Source organism: Polychytrium aggregatum (assembly GCF_025602895.1).
Source record: "Polychytrium aggregatum strain JEL109 chromosome Unknown BJ171scaffold_3, whole genome shotgun sequence".
NCBI lineage: Eukaryota > Fungi > Chytridiomycota > Chytridiomycetes > Polychytriales > Polychytrium > Polychytrium aggregatum.
The window spans coordinates 1,291,046-1,312,430 of record NW_026516205.1 but is presented as its reverse complement, the minus strand read 5'-3'; the positions used below and the strand labels follow the sequence as shown (position 1 = coordinate 1,312,430).

Below are 21,385 nucleotides of genomic sequence, written 5' to 3'. Positions count from 1 at the left end.
AGTCCAGCAATACATTGTCTGTTTTCAGATCTCCATGAACAACATGGTTGCCGTGGAGGTAGGCCATGCCGCAAGCAACCTCATACATGAGGCGAAGGCGGTCCTCGAGCGATCGGGGGCACCAAGGATCCGAGATATATCGCTTGAGGGTTCCGTTCTCCATGAATGGTGAGACCATGAAGGGGCGCTCAGCGGTATCGCAAGCACCACGGAGCGGGAGGATGTTGGAGTGATTCAACATGTGCCACACCTCGATCTCGCGACGGAATTCGGCAATCTCGGTTTCGCGGTAGCTGCACAGGAGCTGTTTGACGGCAACTTTTGAGCCATAGTACGTGGCAGTGTAGACCTCGCCAAAGCCGCCGCAGGCGATCGGTTCAGGCGAGCGGTTGGTGATTGAACTGGTGGGGATGCGCCAGGGCTTATGCTGCAAGGAGCGTGCAACCTTGGACTGGTCCTGCAGCATGCCGAGCAGCAAAGTGGCAGCTCTGTCGACGACCTGCTGGATGCCGTCGCCGTTTTGGAGAAGCTGTTGGAGAGCATTGGTGGCTTGGCGAATCTTCCACTCTTGCTGGTTCAGACGAATATCCATCTGATCCAGGACGGCGGTATTGTTCTGCCGGAGGAGAGAGTTGATTTGAGCAACGAAGACCTCGTTCTGGTTCTCGTCCTGCTGGATGGCTCGGCGGAGGTCGGCCTCGTTGAGCATGTCGTTGGTGTCGATAGCGAGGGCAAGCATCACCCCCTGCCAGAGGACATCGAGGTCACGACAGAGCTGTTCGATGCGCTGGCGGATCTTGTTGGACATGAAGACTCTCTGGACCTTGTGGAGGACCTGGACCTCATGGGTATAGTATTGGTAGATTTGATCATGGAACTGGACGAGTCGCCTGGCCTGGTGGGCGAATGCGGGAGTCTGTGTCTGGGCCTGTGACAAGGTGATCAAAATGCCATGCGAGCGATTGGCCAGGCAGGTCCAGGACTGTTGGTTCTCCTCGGTTTGCTGGACGGCGGTGTAGGCAACCAAGGCAGCATTGGCGATACCTTGCAGGGTGTTTGGAAGAGAGTAACTGAGGGATGTGATGGCTGAAACGACAGTCGAAATGCTCAAGACCACCATGGTGAAGTGCTTTGCTGTACTGCCGAAAGGAATGCAGAGGATACGAGAGATTGGGGGGGTGCGTTTTATGCTCCTCGGCGAATCGGCTACGGATAAACTTGAGGGTATCGGCGTGACCGCTTCGCCGTCAAACGATGCTCAGTGTGACTCAGTCTGTCAATTCTGGATCAAGCCGTGCTATCTCGCTGCTGATGGAGAGGATTTGCAATGGGATCGACGAATGTGCCCGGATACCCCGGGGTCCCATGGCCCTTGGTGGGCTGCGACGCAGGCGAGTTGAGTGCAATATGCTTTCTCTCTTTCTCTTTCCGCTTTTCCCTCGCAAATCGATAATGCGGCATCCTGTCCAAAACACGGTTCTGTTTCGGCCAATAGACCCGCAGCACTCGATCAAACTGAGAGTGCTGATGCGATCCGAGGCGATACATCAGAAATCACAATGAATCGGAGTCTGTCCCGAACGCGTCATGAACCGGCGCGGTTACTGTGCCGCCTCACGCCCTTGACCTCATGCCGCATCATGCGACGGCTTTTTTTCCATCAAGAGAGATGGTAATTTCAAACTCCTTTGTCACGAGATGGGCATCCGAGGACCCACGCTCCGAAATGAAGCACCGGGACCGAGCAGGTGAGGGGATGTGTGCAACGCCTGGATACCATTCACCGAGCCAACCTGACCGGACTTGTGCGACACAGAGCAGCAGGCGACACAAGAATGGATCGAGTGGATTCGAATGCCTGCTGCCTGGGAAAGCGGCTGTGGGTTTGGTGTGCCCAAAATTTTTCTTCGTTTGCTGCTTGCCGCTCCCGTGTGTCTTGGGATCGGCCGGCCAGCGGACAGGCACCGGCTCCAAGCACCGGCTCCAAGCATACCCGGGCCGCGGGATCGCGCAATGTCCAAAAGTTCAATCTTTCTCTTCTCGTGAGGGTCTTCTTCCCGCAATCGCCGATTCGGCTCGGGCCTGTCGTGCAAGCCAGAACGATCCGTGGCCCGGATTCATACAGAGTCGGCTCGCCCAACACGAATCGATTCCCCTCGGCAAGCCAAGCGAGTCTCCCAAACCTAGAGACATACCACATGCCCGTCTGATACTCTGCATCTTGCCTGCTGAATCCCGAGTCCGCGAATCGCTCCTGCAACCACGGCTGCTACTGCTTTCTCGCACGCCCTCCAAATATGCGACTCCGAGAATAGGACACTGACCAGAGGGGAAGGGTTCTGGGCTTTTGTTCATTGGTCGATCCTCCGTCCCCGGCCTGCTGCTGCCCCGGAGCTGCAGTGCAGAGACAGCCGTCTGAAACTCGAAGCAAGGCGCCTCATATCTCTGCCGACGGTCGATTCCTGTCTCCCCCCCCTGTCTCCCTGCTCTTCCCTCGATCCTGAATATAAACACATGTGCACCAAACGAAGCCCAGAGCACCCTTCACAGCGACTGGGCCTGGTGCCGTGGCCGGATTCCCTGGCCGACCAAAGGTTCCGAGACTCCTTCCAATATTCAAAATTCGAAAGGGCAGCAAACCGTGTCGTGGCGCAGTGGCAGTGCGGCGGGCCGCGAGCACGGGGACAGCAGTTCGAATCCAGCCCTTATAGCACAGTGGTAGTGCGTCAGTCTTGTAAACTGAAGGTCCCGTGTTCAATCCACGGTGGGGGCACGCAGTGGTATTTTTTCACTTTTGCCGGCCCAGTCGCCTGGCCATGGATCTGCAATTTTGTCGGTCCAACGCCATGTCAGGTGCGACAATCGCCTGGTCGTCGGGTCGCTGATCAGATCGTGCTGCAGTCTGAACGACAATTTCGTTGTTGTGTGCCCCATGATCAGCTACAATACATGCAACTCCCGTTTGGGCTGACTATGCCGCCTAGATGCCCCAAAACACAATGTTCTTGTCCTTATCCGCACTGTAGAGCGCTGCTCCTCCACGAGGATTCCACACCGTGCTGCAGATTGCCGAGCTGGTGTCGATGGCAAGGGGAACCGGCAAAAGTCATAGCAAGGATCGTTAGTGTCGCAGTCGCGAGTTGCTTCGGTCGATCGGGAGCTGCGGCAGGAGCGGACGTACGTGTGGGCTTTCAGCGTTGTCTCCAGCTTGGTGGTGTTGAAGTTCCAGATAAAGACGGCCCCGTCGATGGAACCAGATGCGATGTATGCGCCGTCCGGGCTAATATTGATTGTCAGTAAACCAACACGGTCTGTCTCATCGTCTGATACACCGACTTCTGTGGCGACTTCGTATCCAATGATCCGCATCCACTGAAACAACTGCGCCAGGTTTTTGGTTTGGGATGCATCGAGCCGGATGGCTGCTCACCTTATGCACGACCGGGCCCAGTTCAGTCCGACCTTGAATCCCTCGCTCCTGTGGAGATATGTGAGGGCAATCCGGGTCGTCAGTCCCGCGACTATGGTCTCCTGTGGTATTTCTTGCGCAGCGGCATGATCGGGCCATGCGTCCGACTTACGCATATGCCTGGACCGTCTCATAAGTGCGCAGATCAATCAGGCGGAGCATGTTGTCCCTGGATGTGGTCAAGACGTGATTCGAGTCTGCGACAGCCAATCAGCCCTCGGTCAGCGCATTTCCAGCGACGGACTTGGGAACGAGAGCTCGTCTTCTTGCAGTGGCATCGCTATGATCGCCACCATCGCCATCACCATCAATGCGGCATCACCTACTCGGGACAACCTCCACGCTGGTTATCTGTCCGCCGTGGATGCCGGCGAGCTCCCGGACGAGATTGCCACTTCGCGTATCCCAAATGCGCAGGTTGTTGTCGATGTGTCCGCTGGCGAGGAGATTGCTGAGATGCCCCGGTCACGAGTTGGAGGAAGAGGTGAGACATCCACGCCGCGGACTCTGGTGCACTCTCTCGTTGCGATGGAGGACGGCCGTGGCCACCACTGGAGGACGAGGAGGGCTGCAGGGTTCGAGCATCGATGTACTCACCCCTCGGGATCCAAAAGTGCCAGATCGTTGCAGCTCGACAGCGTAAAGATGGTTTTGATGCCTAGATCGACCGGTCCATCGCGTCAGTGTCCCTGCTCGCCGGATCATCCGCAATCATATCCCTGCCAAGACTGGCCAGCAACACGCATGTGCATTGCTCTCGGATGCGCCGCGTATCGACTCCGACGTACAGTATCCCTTGGCCAGGTCCCAGTGCTTGATCGTTCGATCGTACGATCCCGAAAAGATCTTGTTTGATTCCGTAAACTTTGCCGAGTACACCTTGCCGATGTGTCCGGTCAAGGTGTGCTGGTGGAGTCAAGTGCTGTCAGTTTCAGATGCGAGACAGGAAGTCGATTGCCCTTGGGCACCTGCCTCCCTTCATTCGCTTGCCAGCCATCGCATATGCTCCAGCGAAGCGCACCTTTGGTCGTCCCGTGGCGATGCTCCATATCTTGGTCGAGTTGTCGTTGGATGTGCCCAAGATCAGGTCGCCTGTATTGTTGAAGGCAACGCACATGACCCCAGCCAACGAGCCGGTGAACTGTCCTCGCTGGACACCTGCTCAGAGCCGTGCATACTGTTAGCGACAATCCCATCCGATATCCGGGGACATTCAGGGCGATTGCTCCACAGCCAGGCGCCGGGCCACTTCACCGACCTGTCTTGGCGTCCATGAGCATGATTTTCTTGTCGCCTCCGCCAGAGGCAATCATCGAGCCGTCCGGAGTGACTTGCATACAGTTGATTTCGCTTTCGTGGGCAGACTGGTGGTGGACAGCGTCAAGTTCCGATGCTGGACAAGTGCCCCTCGAGCAGTGCAGTCTTGTCTTTGCGCAAGAAATGGCTACTTACCACGACCTTGACCGCTGAAATTGGGAGGAGGGATTGAACCAGCGGCACTTCTCGATATCTATATTGTCGCCCATATCGAGAGCGTCAGGCGCATCGATCAGGAATCTCAATACAGCTCACCCCTCGTCTGCGCGCTCTTTCAGCTGCATGTCTCTGGCGGGGACACCAGTGCATTCTGCAGGCACAGACGATGCTGATGGAGTGAACGACATCACATACCTGGCATCGGTCTGTGGAACATCGCCAGAGACACGACGCAGCATGCTCGAGAAGAATCCAGCTGCCGTCGCCGTCGCTCTGATGTTTCCGGGAACACTGCTTTGCGAAGGTCCCACAGTCGGCCCTGGTGGCTGCAGAGCGTCGGATACTGGTGATCCTACGCTTTTTCTTGTCTTCAGGGCGCTATCATCGAAGGATTGCCCAATGTCAGGTTGGCATCGGTGACCATGCCGACCCAGATTCAGCGGTCGTTACATCTGCAGAGGGGGGGGGAGCAGGACCGGCTTCAACATCAACCGCCGACACTGCAGACTCACTTCTCAATATACTCGTTTGCTTCGTTCATCTTCTTGGCGGTATCCTCCTTTTGCGATACCAGCCGCTCCACCAACTCCTTGTTGTCGACCTCGAGTTTCTTGACCGTCTCCTGAGCGGTCTTGAGTTGCTCTTCTCTCTGGCTCAATTCGAGCTGGTATGCCTGGAGCTCGTCGCGAAGGATCTGGGGCACGAGTTGGATCAGCGGGCGGGGCAAGACCAGCAAGCGGTACTGAGTTGCGAGTGCTCGCGCCCGGCTGAGGCTGTCGTGCTTGCCTGGATCACATTGTCCTTTTCCCTCAAATTATCCTGCAGGTCGTTCGCCTTTGTGGTGAGACTCGAGTTGGCTGCAATGATCCTTTTGTTTCTGAAAATGCAAGTGATGGCAGACGCAAGGGTGTGAGGCACAGGGCAGGACGGTTTGGTCATGATGGCCATGGCAAGTCCTCGATGGCAATGCAAGGCGGGACTTTGGCGTCGTCTATCCCATCGACGATGTGCCATGCCCGATGGTTGGGTACGTTTGCGGAACCGTGAACGCAAAGGCGGTGCTGAAGAGGCTCTTACTCTTCATTCAAGACCTTCATCGATTCTTCCTGCTTCTTGGTGATGTCCATAAGTTCGAGCAGCCGTTGGGCATTCTGACCCTGGGTCTTGTAGAGCTCAGCTCGCTCGTCCTTGATCTCAGACAGCTGCTGCTCCAGTTCCTGGATACGTTTCTGGACATTTGGTGAGCTTGGCGGAGGCGGCCACGAGCATGATTTAGCGCTGCAGACTCAGCAACCAGCATGCTCTTGGATCTATTCTGTGCCATCTCCTGGAACGAACAGCATCGACGGAGCATGGGACACTGGATGGTACCTAAAGTCGCCAGCGGCAGTGCTGGACCGGATCAGATCGGCGTGCTCCATCCGCAGTATCGCGAGCTGTCTCTCGAGCTCCAGGTTGCGCTGGGTGATCCGTTTGGACTGCCTCGCGAGCTCATTGTGCGAGGCAAAGACCTCAGCGAGCGAGGGGCTGTATCGATCACCGAGGACGGCCAGCTGGCCCACGATATCGGCGTGCCAGTGGGTGGTCTGCATGGCGGGGAGCGGGTGGTGCCTGGTTGATGCCTGGTTGATGCCTGGTTGATGCCTGGTTGATGCCTGGTTGATGCCTGGGCAAGGGTCGCTTGGCATCGTCTGCACCGCCATCGGCATCGGCATTGCGGCATCGGCATCGGCGGTGGCGGACTGGCGGCTGCCATTCATGTCCGACCCTGGTCACGCGTCGTGAGGGCTCGCTAGGGCTTTCTAGGGCTCGCGAGGGCTCCTGCGCCACAGCCGCAGTCACGGCGCCGGTCAGGTAGCAGCGCGGCTCCGAGCACACGCGCGTGCGGCGGCGCGCGATTGGTCCGTGCGGGTGCTGCGCCTGCCTTATTTGGTGCGCAGGGCTGCGGGCGGCGAGCGGGCCGCCCGATTCGGATCGATCCACGCAGGGCAGCCAGCGATTGGCCATGGCGTGCGCAGCGCAGGCGGCGGTTGGTGGACGCGCGGCGCCATTGGCCGGTGTCTCGGCGTGCGTCCCGTCTCGGTGTGTGTGTGTGCAGGGGTGGGCGAGTGGCGCCGCCGAGGACGGGCCACAGAGACTGTGGGCGGCGGCAGTTGTAGTGGAGGGTGGCTCTCGCTCGGGAGCGAGAAGCATCCGCAGCGAGAGGGATGTACAGCGGGGCGGACGCACAGAGACAAGCGCCTGCGACAGGAAGTGCTCTCAGCGAGAGCGCCGCGGGCCTCTCGCCGGCTCTCGCTCGTCCGTCTTGATTTTTTTCGGATATCTTGTCACTTCCAGCACTTGCCCCTCTGCCGTCCATCCGACTTGCGTTCTCCCTTATCGGTGCTTTTAACAGGTGGATCTTGTCGTCCCTGGCACCCGCTCGTCTCCAGAGTCTGCTGCGGATCTGCACATGCACTAACACCCCTTCGTCCCGGCTGCCCCGCCCAGACATGCTGCGATTATCAAGATCATTGGCCTCTTCCTCGCTGCGCGCCGCCGCGACCCAGGCGACCATCGGCTCGCTTGGTACTTCTGCCATCCGCACCTTTGCCGGCGCTGCTGCTGCCCACAGCATCTTCCTGTCGTCGCCCGCCGCCTCTACTGGGTACCGTATCTTGTGCAGTCGTTTCTGCGTCGTTTTCGGCCGATCCGCAGCGCGATCCCATTGCGGTCCTGGCTTATGGCTGGCACTGGGAGCCACCCCCACCCACCCAAGCCCTCAAGTACTTGCCGTCTCGGCCATGCTGGCGCCCTCAGTCCGATTCGGTCCGTTCGATGGATCTAACCCACACTCTGTTGTGACCCTCGATGCATCGGCCGTCTCCAGCTCTGGATCTGTGTCTCCGTTCCGATACCATCAAGTCCGCTTCATGGGTAAGATGTGATGCTGCGATGCTGTGCGTGGGTGACTGATGATGGCTCCAGCATGAACCTGGCGGTCGCTGGCCCGGCTGGCTGGTTGCCGTCCACGATCTGCCATGCAAGGCCCCTCTGATGCGCTTGCCAACGGGACGAAGGGACGCGCTTCTCGGGCTGGACGAGCTCGACAGGCCGCTGAGTGGTGATGTCTGCAGTCATGTTCTCTGGTGATGCTGCAGAAGACGCCGCAGATCTCGATGCGCATCGTGCGCCGCATCGGCTGTTGTGCTCCGGCAAATCTCGATTTCTCATGCGTGCTCGCGCCCATCTGCATTGCTGCCCACCATTCCACCCCCGCCAGCGGACAAGGTCATCAAGACCCCCCAGATGGCCGAGTCTATCTCGGAAGGCACTCTGTCAAAGATCCACAAGAGTAAGCGCTTTGCCCTGCCACTGCCGATCGCATTTTGGGCTTGGCGATGTGTCTGTGCTCGGGCTGCTGCGGACATGTCGCCAACTCGGACATACCCTCCGTGCTTGCAGAGATCGGCGACTTTGTTGCTCGCGACGAGCCCATCGCTACCATTGAGACCGACAAGGTAGGATCATTCTCCGAGCAAGTCGAGTGGCGTGTTTGCGCTGGAGCTCCTTCGGTGGCTGCTGCAGATGCGGCCAGTGTGTCCAGGTCGGATGACCATCGCTGAACCTCCTTCTATCGGCAGGTCGATATCACTGTCAACGCCAGCGAGTCCGGAACCGTTCTCGAGTGGTTTGCCGCCGAGGGTGATACCATCGAGGTTGGCAATGACCTCTACAGAATCGAGCTCGGCACTGCTCCCGCTGCCGGTGCTGCCCCGCCAAAGCCCGCTGAGGCTCCCAAGGCCGAGGCCCCCAAACCCGCCGCTCCTGCGGCTGCTCCTCCCAAGCCTGCTGCCAAGCCTGCGGCTGCTCCCGCTCCCGCTGCCGCCCCCAAGGCTGCTGCTCCTGGTGAGTCGGATGGCGCCGGATGATGCTGTGTCGTGCTCTTGTTGCGCAGACCGTTTTTGCTGCGAGGCCCAGGTCCACTTCCACCGCCAAGCGCTGCTCTGGTCTGGCGGCATCCGCGCGCCACCACCGAGCTATGCTGTCGAGACCATTCCTCGGATCTGCTGCATTAGATCGATCCCTCAGCTGATCGTCCCCTTGTATCGTTGCTACCAGCCGCTCCCTCGCCCCCCAAGCCCGCTGCCCCCGTCGTCTTTGCTGACGATGAGGCCGGTATTCTGCCTGGAAGCCGCGACGAGCGCCGCGTTAAGATGAACCGCATGCGCCTGAAGATTTCGCAGCGCCTCAAGGAGTCTCAGAACACCGCTGCCTCTCTCACCACCTTCAACGAGATTGATATGAGGTTTGTGCTTCCTCGATGACGAGTCGCGGCCAACTGTACTTGCTTGGCCACTTTGCGGTCGACTGCCCAGGCTCGACCGCATCCGCGCAACTGGCATCCCCCCTGACTGATCCGTTCACACGCCCAATCTGCGTCCTTCCAGCAACCTGATTGAAATGCGCAACAAGTACAAGGACCTCGTATTGGAAAAGCACGGTGTTAAGCTCGGATTCATGTCTGCCTTCCTGAAAGCCTCCAGCGCTGCTCTGCGAGCTGTGCCCGAGGTCAACGCTCGTATCGAGGGCGACGAGATTGTCTATGCCGACTACGCCGACATCAGCGTCGCTGTTGCCACCCCCAAGGGTCTGGTCACCCCCGCGCTGCGAAACGTCGAGTCTATGAGCTGGGTGCAGGTCGAGAAGGCCATGGCTGCCCTTGCCAAGAAGGTAGCCTGGACGCTCCAAAGCTGCTGTGCTGTGCCATGCTGTGTTATGCTGTGCTATGCTGCGCTATGTTGTGCTATGCCATGCGATCCTCTGCTGTGATCTTGCCCCATATCTCTGCGGCCCCCTGCGTCGTGACTCACAACTGACCCGACTTGTACTCGCTTCCCCTGCAGGCCAAGGAGAACAACATCACCCTCGAGGATCTCGCTGGCGGCACCTTCACTATCTCCAACGGCGGTGTCTTTGGCTCGCTCTACGGCACCCCCATCATCAACCAGCCCCAGAGTGCCATCCTGGGCATGCACGCTGTCAAGGAGAGAGCCGTTGTCGTCAAGGGACAGGTGGGTCGCGGATCTGCCACAGTGCCCAAGCATAACAGTGCCCTCTTGGCGCAATAGTTTTCTAACTGCTATCCCGCTGTCTTGGTCCAGGTCGTTTCCCGTCCTATGATGTACGTTGCCCTGACCTACGACCACCGTCTCGTTGACGGAAGAGAGGCCGTTACCTTCCTGGTCAAGATCAAGGAGGCCATTGAGGACCCCCGCCGCCTCCTTCTGGACGTCTAAGTGCTCTGGAACCGCAGTAGTCCCCGCAGGTGCTTCGGCCCCGCCCCCATGTATCTGAAAAAATTTCCGTAGACTCCTCCAGCACGCTGTTCAACTTCATGATTCTTCTTCCATGTATGCGGTATGCCCTTCTTCCCTCGTTCCCCTCCTCCCTCTTGTTTCCCCGCCTCTCGCACCCCTTATTTTGTTGCAACGATCAATTCTCGGGGAACGGGATACGCCGGGGCGTCTGGGACTGCCGGCGACTCGTCGGCAGCCCGGATTGCTTTGCGTCTCCCCTCCCTCCTCATGCGCACTCATCTGCATACGGAGCCACAGTAGAAGACGATCCGCAAATACACAAAAGTCGGTGATGAGCCTGTGTCAGCCGAATATGAACTGCTTTGCTTCCCGCTTCGTATCGCCCAAGGCAACAGAGCCTCCGGGAACAGGAACAGGAACAGCAGCATGCCTGGCGGTTACTTCGGCGCTGGCTCGCCCCGTATCCAACGCTCCATTGGACCAACTGCCATGGTGGATATCATGCCATGGTGGATGTCATGCCATGTCTATGTCGCTGCCCCTCTGCCCCGCTGTCGATCGCCATGTTCTTGGCTTGCCGCCCCCTCAACTCTTGATTTGGATCCCCGATCGGCTCTGGTCTCGACTCTGATCTCGACTCTGATCTCGACTCTGATCTCGACTCTGATCTGCAGATCGTCCGTCTCGCCTGCGTCTCGCTATACCCATGCCCGAGCGATCGATCGCAACCTTGGATCTCCCAGCCGCCGTCCGCACCCGTCTGCTGCGGGCTGGATTTCGAAGCAAGCATCATCTGGTTTCCCTCTCGGCCGCTCAGCTGGCCAAAGGTGCGAGGGTTGCGATGCCATGCTGACTTTGCCATCCCCGAATGTCGATATCGGTGCCTCGGCCTCGGCCTCGACCGCCTTCTTCTGATCCGACGGCCCTGATCTGCATCCGTTAGAAACCGGGATATCCTTGGATGAGTCGACCCGGATCCTGCAGCGGCTGCAGCCGCCTTTCGGTGGGATGACGCTTCAGCACTTCTGGGTTGCCGCATCTCCGGGCGTCTGTGGGCTGGTTCCTCTGCTGCATCGCACATCCATCCGCTGATGCCTCTGTCGCTGCCTTCGCCGCCTTTGCCGGCACTTGCGGGTTTCCTCGCACCGCATCATCGTCCAAAAGATCTCGATGCTGCCGCCAAGAGCATTCAGCCATCTTCCCTTGCTTCTCGATCCGCTCGCGCCGCCATTTCGACATCGTCTGTCGATCTGGACCGGATCCTCCGCGGCGGAATCCCAGTCGGCCAAGTGACCGAGATATCCGGCTCCTTTGGCATCGGCAAGACACAGATCGGGTATGGCTGAATGCAAGCCTTGGTCGCATCCGAGATCCCTTTCTGCCCCCTTCCTTCCTTCGTCTGGCGCAGCATCATCGCCCAGGCTCGGATGGATCTGTCTTTGCTTGCCCGGACAGTCGTTGGGACTCAGCATTGCTTGCTACCGATGCTGACTCGGCCATGTCTCGCAGCATGCAGCTTTGCGTCAATGCCCGCATACCTGTCGAGTGCGGTGGCCCGGGAGGCGAGGCCGTTTACATAGGTAATGGCGACGACGATATCCAGCCTGCGATGACCATCGCGCTTGATCACCAATGCCCGTATTCGTGCCTGGACCAGCGCTCGTTCTGGTGGTCGCCAGCAAGACCTTCGGGATCATGCTGCATTAATGTCGGCCTTCGAACTACCGCGCAGATACGGAGGGAAGCTTTGCGCCTGAGCGCATCGCCGACATGGTTCTGCACACCACTGAGCAGCTTCAACGCCAGTACTCGTTGCCGGGTAAGCGACGATGGAGCTCTATTCCGGGCAAGGCACTGCTGCCCTGAGCACCACACCAGCGATGGCAAGTAAGCAAGTACGCAAGCAAGCAAGCAAGCAGCCCAGTCGACTCATCAGTTCTTGCGTTGGATTGCAGCGCATCGGCTGTCTCTGCAGACCTTCTTGTCAGGGATACACATCTTTAGGGCCCACGACTCTGATCGGCAGCTCGAGATCCTCCAGCACCTCGACCAGTTCTGCGCCGATCGCAATGTGAGCGCCTTGCGGCTGGATATCATGCTACCTCTACTACTACCGCCTCTCCTTCAACTGCTGCCACCACCTGCTTTGAACATTGCTCCTGAAGTACTTACCCAGGGAACAACTTCTCCTCGTCAGGTCTCTCTGGTTGTCCTTGACAGCGTGGCATACCATTTCCGCCAGGGGTCGACGGACACAAGGCATCGGTCACGGATGCTGCATCTCATGTCGCAGAGCATGATGCGGACCGCCAACAAGCACCATCTCGCGGTTTGTTCCTGTTCCTGTTCCTGTTCCTGTTCCTGTTGGAAGAGAGATGCGGCGGAGACTGCCTTGCTGATTTGCTTTTGCTCGTTCTCAGATCGTTGCGATGAACCAAGTAACCACAGCCATTTCTCCGAACGATCCAGAGCGAACGACGCTGGTGCCCTCGCTGGGTGGGTCTGCTGTTGCTGATTGATGAGGTTGGCAGGTCGATTGTGTCTGACCATGTTGGCCCGTCCTTTCTGACTGATTCTCCTGGCTGCATTCGTTCGCACACTCCCGTCGTGCAGGAGAGTCGTGGACGCATCTCGTAACCAACCGGATCATCGTTGCATGGCGTGGCGGCCAGAGGTGAGTGTTTTGCTTGGTCCGTTTCCACGACCGCCATTCTCGGTTATCCTGACACCCTCGCTGCCTCGCCTTGCAGAATGGCCACCGTCGCCAAGTCGCCTTTCCTCGACAGGGCCTCGGGCTGGTTCGACGTCAAGGTACCGCAGCCGGTGTTGCTGCTGCTGCCGATCCTGCATCTGGCTCGTGCCCCTGCAAAACACTAATCCTGCTGTTATTTGCTGCTGCCGTCCCACAACATCCGTTCCGCCGCCTCCATTACTGTCGCGACAAAGCCCTCTGGCATCGGCGACATCGACACCCTCTCCCGCACCTCGGCCGTGCCGCAGAAGCGGCCATTCGACATGATGGCCCAGCCCTGATCGCCGCCCCGCAATACACTCTGCAGCCGCCCCCGTCTCTGTCTGGATCTCGCCGTGCGTCGGATCTGTCGCTTGCTTGCTTGCCAACGGCGCTACTTGCGTCTTTTCTCCCCGCTCGTTCCCGCCCTTTGCCGGCTCCAACACGTCCTTGTTCGCTTTCAGTGCCACTCTGTTTGGATTGCTCGATCGCCGCTTGATCTGGCTTCTCTGCTCCGTCGGGCTCTGCTCCATCCAGCTCTGCCCCCGCTCCTCCGTTTCCTCTCTGGATCCTGCCCGACCGCCGGCCCTGTGCTGATCGTCCACATTCTCCTGCTGGCCCCAGACTCAGCCGCATTCGATCGCCGTCGCCGTCGCCATCGTCATCTCCCTCCAATCCCTTCCCCGACATGAGCAGCGATCCCTCTCTGCCGCAGTTCAAGCTCGCCAAAACCGATGCCGCTCGCTCCGAGCAACATCAGTCGAAAGTCGCCGAGGCTGTGCGCTACTTCTTGGTGGCTCTGGCGCTGTCGGCCGTCTTCACTTCGTTGTGGATGATGAATCCCCGGAAGAAGGTCTCGGGCTCGGCTGTCTTTGAGCTGGAGCTCGAGTGGACCACCAGGCGGCCGCTCATCTTCATCGGCGACTCGGTTACCCGGTTCCAGTACCTGTCGCTGGCCTATCGCCTGACCTACGGCCACTGGCAGTTCGAGGAGCCCAGCTTCAACGCAACCACCAAGCGCATCGATCGAGAGTGGGGTAACTGGGAGCGCTTCATGCGCGGCACCAATGCCCTCCTCAAGGGAAACGAGGTCTGCGACTGCTACCGCAACGGAACCTGGGACTGGAGAAAGACCGTCGAGTACATCGAGAACCGGTACTTCACGACGCCCTATCACAACATTGCCTTCTACCAGGCGTACGACGACCATCCGGGCGTCTGCCACACCAAGGGCCGGCTCCATCCCGAGGAACAGTCGCCGTACTTTGACGCTCCGCTCGACTGGTGCTATACCATCCCGGCGCTGCTGAACCACATCGACCAGACCTACGGCCAGAGCGTCATCGTCCTGAACCTGGGCATCCACAACTCGAGCTACGTCAAGTGGGCGACGGCCTTTGCCCAGCACTCGAACCACAGCGACTCGCTCTTGATCTGGAAGCAGACGACACCCTCGCGGGACGGCAAGTATGCCGAAAATAAGGACTATCCGCTCTTTGAGATCTTCAAATCCAGCAAGGTCGTTGTGATGCCCACCTGGCGGATGCTGATGGACCTCTACAACGCCAACAACAGCGCCGTGTTCAACGACCACGACAATGTGCATTTCCAGCCGCAGATCAACAAGCTCATGAACCAGAAGCTTGGCGAACTCATCAACCGCAAGCTGGTCTCTTGAGCGGACTGGGCCGAGCCGAGCCGAGCCGAGCCGAGCCGAGCCGAGCCGAGCCATGTCTGTCCATCTGCAGCCAACTCCCCTCCCCTTGCATGTCCGCATCATTTCACTCCATCCTCTATTATCGTATTGGGCTTCGACTCGCCTGTGCGTCGACCTGTGCTGTGTCGCTTCCTTCGATGATGCTTGTTTCCTGTGCTGCTTTGCTCGCAGCGATGATGTCCCAGATGCGAGAATACACAACTTGCTTCGATCAAGATACCGTGGCCAGATCTGTTCCGAAACGCACATATCTCGCCCAGAGCCCTGCACCGCATATCCATGTGCAGATAGATAGATCCATGTGCGGATCCAAGCGTAGCACAAACCCATGGTGCATCCGCACTTCCAGCATGATCTGCCTCGTCTCGGGTGAATGGTGCGTGGGGCTCTGAGCCCAGGTCAGGCCGGACGGCAGGATACGGTTGGCCTTGCCGCCCTTGAGCCAGAACCGCCAGAGAATAGGCGATTCCCTGCGCATAAATGCGGCCTGCTCGCAGCGGTGTCCCAGTCCTCTACCCGCCTTCCGGACCTTGCTTTCGACCATGTCGATCAACTACCAAGATGCCCTGGCTATGGCCGAGGAGTGGATCTCGGCCTTCAACGACCGCCAACTGGACGTCCTGATGGACCACTACGCCGCAACCATCGAGTTCAGCTCGCCGCGGGTCGCCCAGGTCCACCAGGCCACCCAGGGCGAATACGGCGATGCCTCCGGAACCCTCATCGGCGTCGATGCGCTGCGACGATACTTTGGCCTGGCCCTCAAAAATGTCTCGAATCTGCGCCTGGAGCTGATCCAGGTGCTGCTGAGCGGAACGGCCCCGGACGGATGCAGCCAGATCGCCGTTGTCTACAAGCGCGAGACCGGTGCCGTCGCTGCCGAGGTTATGGCCCTGCGTCCCGACCGCCGAGTCCAACGAGCGGTCGTCTTCTACGGCCCCGGAGGCATGTAGCAGCCCGCAGCCCGCAGCCCGCAGCAGAGGCGAGCCGCTGGGCCGATGAGGCCGTTCCTCAAAGTCCGCCAGGGCCATGCCCGACAGGGCCCTCCCTGGCCGAGAGCGCTTCTTGTGCCGGCCCCGTCGCCTTTGCCCTGCTCCTTTCCTGGTTCCCTCCCATCGCCTTCTCTCTGCGTCTCTGCCGATCCCGTCTGCGTGGCGGCCCTGTCCTCGCGGCTTCTGCGTTACATTCCGTCCGGTGCCCGTTTCCAGCTCCTTCCGGTCCGCCGAGTTCTCAATATATAAAACCCGCTACCCATTCACGATTGCTTCCGCGACGACGGCCGCCTGCTCCCCATCTGCCGCCGCTGCCGCCCGACCTATCTGCTTCGAACCCAGCCCTCGTCACTACCACAGTCGTCATTATCATCATGGTACGGTTGAGTGCACCTCGGCCGGGACAGCGATAAGGGGCCCGCAGCATGGGCGTCATGGTCGATTCCGGCCGTCTGTTCCCGCGAAAGACTGCTCGGATGAGTCGCAGTCGAATACTAACGGGGCGTCCTCTGGTCTCTTCGTGCGCGGCGGAACGGCTCCCATGCTCGCTTCTTCACGAACGATTTCTATCTGCACCGACAGGCATCCACCGGCTCTCAGCCCCCACAAGCCAAGAAGGTGAGTTTCGTCAGTCTCCCCCACCCACAACGAGTGCTCGTCGCTCCAACAGTCCCGCGGAGCATGTCTGCTATCCCAGCTTCCGGCACTGTGAATGGACCGACACTGGCACCTTTCGGGCTATGGCGATACCGCCGCCCGCATGTCCGACGGGCCGGCTGTGCGAGAGGGAGGAGAATGTCCAAAATGATACGATCCGTGTCTGGTCAAGCGTCGTGGTCGTTTCGTCTTGACCAGTTTCGCATCGTCCCGCATCCTGCTGCATCTCCGATGGTGCTTGGGTCTGATGGTATCTACGTTTGGGCTCTTCTCTGGTTCTTTCTTGCCCGCTTTCTGGCGGACTCGATTCCCGCAGTTCTACTCCAAGGATGAGTGGGAGCGAAAAATGTCCGAGGTTCAGATCAACAAAACGTAATGCCCGTCACCCCTCACTGACAGTCGAGCCGGGAAGATTGCAATCGCCGGGAGGGTGGAAGCGAAACTGGCGCTGTCCTCTTCAGAGACTTGGATGACTCGACTTGCTCTCTCTCTCTCTCTGCACATCGTTGTTTAACTGATGGCTCCCCTCCAAACCTCCGCCTTGGTGCAAACAATCTTGCTCTGGTTGAAATCACTCTGACGCAACGACTATTCGCCTGCACTCGACTCGCTCACGCCCGATCCGGGTCGTGCGGCTCCTCAATCCTGCTGGCGCCGACCGACAACTTTGGCCATCGCCTCGCCAATACGCACCGCCGACGATAACACCCGGAATGTGTGTGTCCTCGCCAATCTCGCGACAGCGACATCAACAAGCTGATCATGAACTACCTGGTCATCGAAGGGTACAAGGACGCTGCCGAAAAGTTTCACTTCGAGACGGGCATCGAGCCCAATGTCGATCTGTCGTCGATCGAAGACCGCATGTATATCCGCAACGCCCTTCATATCGGAAACGTTGACGAGGCTATCGAACGTGTCAACGACCTGGATCCAGAGGTGTGCCTGTGTGAATGCAGGGGCGGAGTGAATCGGGGCTCTGGTGGTGGTGGTGGTGATGGTGTTGGACAAAAGGATTGGACGAGATGTGCATGCGGTCTGTCGACGTCATTGATAGAGGCAGTAGCCCGCTGGACTGACCAGCAAGCTGTCCCGGCTTGCTATCAAAACCTGCTCTCTGTGCCCTCTCATCGCTTCCAGATCCTGGACTCCAACCCAAAGCTATTTTTCCATCTCCAGCAGCAAAAGTTCATCGAGCTGATCCGCTCTGGGAACACGGAGCAAGCCCTGGAGTTTGCTCAGGAGGAACTGGCCCCACGCGGCGAGGAAAACGTAATACTTCCCAGGAGTCCCTTTGCTCCATCGGCAGTCGCTGGGCAACGCCATCGACCCTGCTTCGGACGGCTCACGATGGACGCTGACACGGCCTTGCTCTTTGTATGGTTTCTCTTACTATGCCCCCTGGCTCAATTCCATACTGCCGCGCGCTGCGTTCGCCCCAGCCCGAGTTTCTGGAGGAGCTCGAGCGGACCATGGCCCTCTTTGCCTTTGAAGACACATCTTCATCGCCGGTCGGCGACCTGCTCGACAATACGCAGCGACAAAGGACCGCCAACGAGCTGAACTCGGCCATTCTCACGGCCCAGTGCCAAGAGAAGGACCCCAAGCTCCCGTCGTTACTGAAGATGCTAGTTTGGGCTCAGGTGGGGGTGCCGCTCCGGGTCTGCCGCCGACCGGGATGGGAGCTGGGCTTGATGTCGGTGGAGTGGGTCTGTTGGTGGAGTGAGGCTGTCGCTGAGACTCACCTTTAACATCTATCGCACATTGGTTCCTTGGTCTGCGTCTGCACCAACATCGACATCGACATCGACATCGACATCCGACTCCCCTGTGCCGTCCGGCTTCTCGCTCCATGCAGACCCAACTCGAGGAAAAGGCGGTCTTTCCCAAAGTGAGGGATTTTGTCACCGCCAAGCTGGAGGATCCTGTGCCGTCTGCGCAATGAAGCATCCATGTGCTGCTGCCACCCTCCGTATCATTTCCTCTTCTCCCAGTGCCATGTTTTTGCAATTCATCACCACAGTGCGTCCTAGCTGTATTGTGGAATGTCTGCGATCTGCAAACGCTCTGGACTTTTGCTCTGGAGCGGAATAGAGATATTGCAGTGTCGTTGGGCAGATCCAGGTCGCCTTGGAGGTGGCGGGAAGCGCTCGTTTCTTGTGGGCATAGCATCATCCCGAATAATCGATGCATCCTAAGAAGTGACAGGCGCCGACTTTTGGCGCCACTTGCCTCACCGGACTGACGATGGCCAATGAGGCAAGATCGCTGGAATGCAACCCAATTTCTGCTTTGCTCGATATCCAGGGCACTCCTCTCCCAGTGAATAATCTGTCCTGCCGTCGCGGTCAATTTCCTGGATACCGCCAGCAGGGTTTGCCTGTTTCCAGAGCCCCCACGCAGGCACCAATCGATGATAACCGAGACTATTGGTACGGCCAACGCTCCGCGGATCCTCGCCGACGAGGGGAGGAGTTGCATGACATGCGCACAAGACGGATTAATTGGGGTCGTCGTTGCTGTCGTTGGTGTCGTCGTCACTGCTGTTGTCGTCATCCCAAGCGGCCAGCCGACACTCGCCAGCATCGCCCCGGCTTGCTCTTCCTCGACGTCATTCTATTTACTCGCTATACCCTCGTTTGCCTTTCCCGCCGCTCCGGTCATTGTCGATCCTCTGGCTCGCTTCACTCCCCTTGGCAAATCTTCAATCCCGACAACTTTCCCACGCGTTTGTTCAGCCATCGGCTTTGGAATGGATCTCGATCAAATCAACGACTTGGAGATCGATCGCGACCGTTATCTCGAAGAAGGTCAGCCTCGGTTCTGGCGCTCAGGGCAATGTGTGCAATGTGTGTGATGCGTGCGTCGCATATCGACTCGGTGGATACGCGAAGGAGCTGGATGGATGGTTGGGCGCATCGACTCGATGAACCTGTCCCGTCGATGCTCATCGCCCCATCGCCGTGTTTGTGCTGTCCGACAGAACTAGCATTAGCACGTCTATCCACGAACCAGTCGACAAGCCAGCGGCTACTCGCCGACAGCGGTCCCGCTGCTCCCGATGACGATGAAGATGAAGATGCGCCCCAGGACGCTGAGCAGGAAGACCCTCAAGGGCGGTCAAGCTCAAGCCAGAGCGCATCCCAGTCGCGAGGGCACTCAGGCTCCAAGCTGCTCGTCAACAATGGGGGCCAGAGTGTCCAGTCGGGCCTGCTGCGATCGACCGCCGGGGTGGCCTCGGCCAACTACCCCGTCGATGAATATCAGGAAGATGCGGCTGCCTATCTCGAAACCCATGTGTTTCCCACGCTCTTCCAGGGCATCGAGAGGCTTCTCAAGACCGTCAAGAAGAAGGACGGCGGGCTGGACGAGGAGCTGGATCCGCTGCAGTGGCTTGGAGTGGTAAGTGGAGCTGCATCACCCATGTCCATCCCCAGGCCCGATAAGGAATCGGCGTCACTGACCCGGCTGCTCGATTCCCATGCTGCTTCCGTCGATCCTGTGTGTCGTGGATGCTGCGGCCCATCGAATCTGCTGGACGCCGCTGGCTACTGATCGCTGCCCACATCGACTCGCACGGCAGTTCCTCTACAAGTACAATCCGGCGCCATCTGGCGACCGCCAGCATCTAGAGCAGTTTGCTTCGATGTATCCCATCCCTGAGCTGACTGGAGTGCCGGCCCCGGCACCGACAGGAACGGCACAGGTCGTGGCCCCGAAATAGAGTTCATGCTTGGAAAATAAAAGCAATCTGACATGGTGGAGCGACACGAGCGCACCCTGGGGGTATGGGATGGTGACCAAATCCCGCCATGCCGTGGCCTGTGTCATCGTCGCTCTCCAGCAGGGGCAGAACATCGCCTCAAAAGAAAGGATGGAACATTTCCGGTATTCTTGGAAGAGCTGTACAGTCCGGTGAGCCGGGGGGGGGTGCTATAATTCTATCCACTGTGGTGCGGCATATCAAGTGCATGGTCTGGCATGCCATAGCAGGACGGAGCAGGAGTGGTGGTGCGATACGGGATCGGGAGCCATGCAAAGAGCACACCTGCGGGTTGGGATGAGCAAGGGCGCAGCAAGAGAAAAGTGAGGCGATAAATGCAGGGCGATGATGGATGCGGTCGCAGAGACCAGGCGGCCACGTAAGCCAGAGAGAGTGAAGCATCGCGAGAGAGCTGGCTATCGACAGCCAGAGGAAGAGAGGGAGGGGGCGGGACGATGGTGGCCATATTAGGGAGAGGCGACCGAGCAAGTGCAGAGTAAGATGTGGGGAGGTGTTTGGCTGGCCATCCTCGGGGACAGTCAAAGCCCTTAGGCGAATCCAAACCGGCTCTTGGGTAGCGGCTGCGGGGCGGCAGAGGGGGCATCGGGTGCGAAGGCATCGGGCTGGGGAGCCTGGGGCTGCTGTGGTGCCGACTGGGCGGGAGGAGGGGCCTGGGCGTCCGTGGGAACGATGGGGGCAACGTTCTTGTACTGGTCGTCGCCGCCCATCATCTTGCCCATCATGATGCCGACGCCTTCCATGACAGCCAGGATAATGCCGCCCATTGTGGCGCTGATGGCGATGGCCTTGGGGCCGCTGCGGATGGCGAGCATGCCGCCGGTGGCAGCGCCGGCCATGATGGCATTCCAGGGATCTTCCTTTCCGCGAATGTACTGCAGCGTGCAGTCTGAGGCGTTGAACAGGCCAGACCAGGCCGCAAAGTTGCCGCCTCGCACGGGGACCTGGGCCTTGATGGCTGTGAGGGCACCCGAGAAACGCTCGCCGCGGGGTGAGTTGCGGTATCCCTTGAAGGCGTGCCAGGGAGCGGCCAGGACGACGCCGAGGGCGAATCCGACGCCAAAGTCACTGACGATCGAGTAGGGGCAGGGATCGCGGGTGGTATCACGTCCAGTCATGATGGTGGATTGATGGTGGATTAATGATCGGCTTGATGATCGGCTTGATGATCGGCTTGATGATCAGCTTGATGAGCGGGGGATGACGCAGATGGATCGATGGGAGACGAACGAGCCAGCGCACGGCGTTTTTTCTTCGGGCGG

The 21,385-nt window shown here is 59.0% G+C and overlaps 8 protein-coding genes and 1 non-coding gene across 9 annotated transcripts; 7 read left to right on the top strand and 2 right to left on the bottom strand.

The window, feature by feature from the left end:
- Nucleotides 1-2,701: 2,701 nt before the first annotated feature.
- On the top strand, nt 2,702-2,773 carry BJ171DRAFT_t31. Its single transcript has one exon. It is a non-coding gene; the product is annotated as a tRNA-Thr (tRNA).
- On the bottom strand, nt 2,731-6,615 carry BJ171DRAFT_488601 (WD40-repeat-containing domain protein). Its single transcript, XM_053109394.1, has 15 exons — nt 6,317-6,615; nt 6,023-6,190; nt 5,732-5,822; nt 5,458-5,639; nt 5,141-5,323; nt 4,922-4,979; nt 4,728-4,833; nt 4,491-4,627; nt 4,258-4,375; nt 4,067-4,127; nt 3,796-3,920; nt 3,582-3,666; nt 3,431-3,478; nt 3,182-3,280; nt 2,731-3,074 (listed from the first exon to the last, which is right to left on the bottom strand). The coding sequence occupies exons 1-15, from the start codon at nt 6,535-6,537 to the stop codon at nt 2,981-2,983; spliced, it is 1,776 nt and encodes a 591-aa protein (XP_052971211.1). The 5' UTR covers nt 6,538-6,615; the 3' UTR covers nt 2,731-2,980.
- Nucleotides 6,616-7,302: 687 nt separating this feature from the next.
- On the top strand, nt 7,303-10,602 carry BJ171DRAFT_488600 (uncharacterized protein). Its single transcript, XM_053109393.1, has 10 exons — nt 7,303-7,340; nt 7,436-7,592; nt 7,815-7,861; nt 8,208-8,279; nt 8,390-8,445; nt 8,569-8,833; nt 9,047-9,233; nt 9,376-9,658; nt 9,832-9,999; nt 10,090-10,602. The coding sequence occupies exons 2-10, from the start codon at nt 7,438-7,440 to the stop codon at nt 10,222-10,224; spliced, it is 1,368 nt and encodes a 455-aa protein (XP_052971210.1). The 5' UTR covers nt 7,303-7,340; nt 7,436-7,437; the 3' UTR covers nt 10,225-10,602.
- Nucleotides 10,603-10,857: 255 nt separating this feature from the next.
- BJ171DRAFT_175629 (P-loop containing nucleoside triphosphate hydrolase protein) lies at nt 10,858-13,465 on the top strand. Its single transcript, XM_053106019.1, has 10 exons — nt 10,858-11,072; nt 11,189-11,248; nt 11,410-11,581; nt 11,755-11,825; nt 11,978-12,064; nt 12,201-12,316; nt 12,443-12,574; nt 12,666-12,741; nt 12,859-12,919; nt 12,996-13,465. The coding sequence occupies exons 1-10, from the start codon at nt 10,952-10,954 to the stop codon at nt 13,120-13,122; spliced, it is 1,023 nt and encodes a 340-aa protein (XP_052971209.1). The 5' UTR covers nt 10,858-10,951; the 3' UTR covers nt 13,123-13,465.
- A 199-nt stretch (nt 13,466-13,664) lies between these two features.
- BJ171DRAFT_577476 (uncharacterized protein) lies at nt 13,665-14,654 on the top strand (the record flags this gene model as incomplete). Its single annotated transcript, XM_053113814.1, has 1 exon — nt 13,665-14,654. The coding sequence occupies one exon, from the start codon at nt 13,665-13,667 to the stop codon at nt 14,652-14,654; it is 990 nt and encodes a 329-aa protein (XP_052971208.1).
- Nucleotides 14,655-15,235: 581 nt separating this feature from the next.
- On the top strand, nt 15,236-15,646 carry BJ171DRAFT_471430 (uncharacterized protein; the record flags this gene model as incomplete). The annotated part of the gene is made up of 1 exon (XM_053108609.1): nt 15,236-15,646. The coding sequence occupies one exon, from the start codon at nt 15,236-15,238 to the stop codon at nt 15,644-15,646; it is 411 nt and encodes a 136-aa protein (XP_052971207.1).
- A 1,042-nt stretch (nt 15,647-16,688) lies between these two features.
- On the top strand, nt 16,689-18,287 carry BJ171DRAFT_577474 (CTLH/CRA C-terminal to lish motif domain-containing protein; the record flags this gene model as incomplete). Its single annotated transcript, XM_053113813.1, has 5 exons — nt 16,689-16,714; nt 17,086-17,281; nt 17,483-17,614; nt 17,785-17,985; nt 18,201-18,287. 5 exons carry the CDS (start codon nt 16,689-16,691, stop codon nt 18,285-18,287), a joined length of 642 nt encoding a protein of 213 aa, XP_052971206.1.
- A 137-nt stretch (nt 18,288-18,424) lies between these two features.
- BJ171DRAFT_627332 (uncharacterized protein) lies at nt 18,425-20,066 on the top strand (the record flags this gene model as incomplete). The annotated part of the gene is made up of 4 exons (XM_053115551.1): nt 18,425-18,774; nt 19,081-19,152; nt 19,326-19,744; nt 19,926-20,066. The coding sequence occupies exons 1-4, from the start codon at nt 18,756-18,758 to the stop codon at nt 20,064-20,066; spliced, it is 651 nt and encodes a 216-aa protein (XP_052971205.1). The 5' UTR covers nt 18,425-18,755.
- A 144-nt stretch (nt 20,067-20,210) lies between these two features.
- BJ171DRAFT_488591 (Tim17/Tim22/Tim23/Pmp24 family-domain-containing protein) lies at nt 20,211-21,303 on the bottom strand. Its single transcript, XM_053109392.1, has one exon. It carries the CDS (start codon nt 21,239-21,241, stop codon nt 20,654-20,656), a length of 588 nt encoding a protein of 195 aa, XP_052971204.1. The 5' UTR covers nt 21,242-21,303; the 3' UTR covers nt 20,211-20,653.
- Nucleotides 21,304-21,385: the final 82 nt, after the last annotated feature.

Coding starts and splice junctions, on each gene's coding strand:
- BJ171DRAFT_488601 (XM_053109394.1), bottom strand. CDS start 6,537: ATGCAGACCACCCACTGGCACGCCGATATCGTGGGCCAGCTGGCCGTC. Junction 4,980..5,140: donor GTTCCACAGACCGATGCCAG/GTATGTGATGTC, acceptor GCGACAATATAG/ATATCGAGAAGTGCCGCTGG. Junction 3,667..3,795: donor CAGCGTGGAGGTTGTCCCGA/GTAGGTGATGCC, acceptor TGGCTGTCGCAG/ACTCGAATCACGTCTTGACC.
- BJ171DRAFT_488600 (XM_053109393.1), top strand. CDS start 7,438: ATGCTGCGATTATCAAGATCATTGGCCTCTTCCTCGCTGCGCGCCGCC. Junction 9,234..9,375: donor TTCAACGAGATTGATATGAG/GTTTGTGCTTCC, acceptor GCGTCCTTCCAG/CAACCTGATTGAAATGCGCA. Junction 9,659..9,831: donor TGGCTGCCCTTGCCAAGAAG/GTAGCCTGGACG, acceptor CTTCCCCTGCAG/GCCAAGGAGAACAACATCAC.
- BJ171DRAFT_488591 (XM_053109392.1), bottom strand. CDS start 21,241: ATGACTGGACGTGATACCACCCGCGATCCCTGCCCCTACTCGATCGTC.
- BJ171DRAFT_175629 (XM_053106019.1), top strand. CDS start 10,952: ATGCCCGAGCGATCGATCGCAACCTTGGATCTCCCAGCCGCCGTCCGC. Junction 11,582..11,754: donor ATCGGCAAGACACAGATCGG/GTATGGCTGAAT, acceptor CATGTCTCGCAG/CATGCAGCTTTGCGTCAATG. Junction 12,317..12,442: donor AGTTCTGCGCCGATCGCAAT/GTGAGCGCCTTG, acceptor TCTCCTCGTCAG/GTCTCTCTGGTTGTCCTTGA.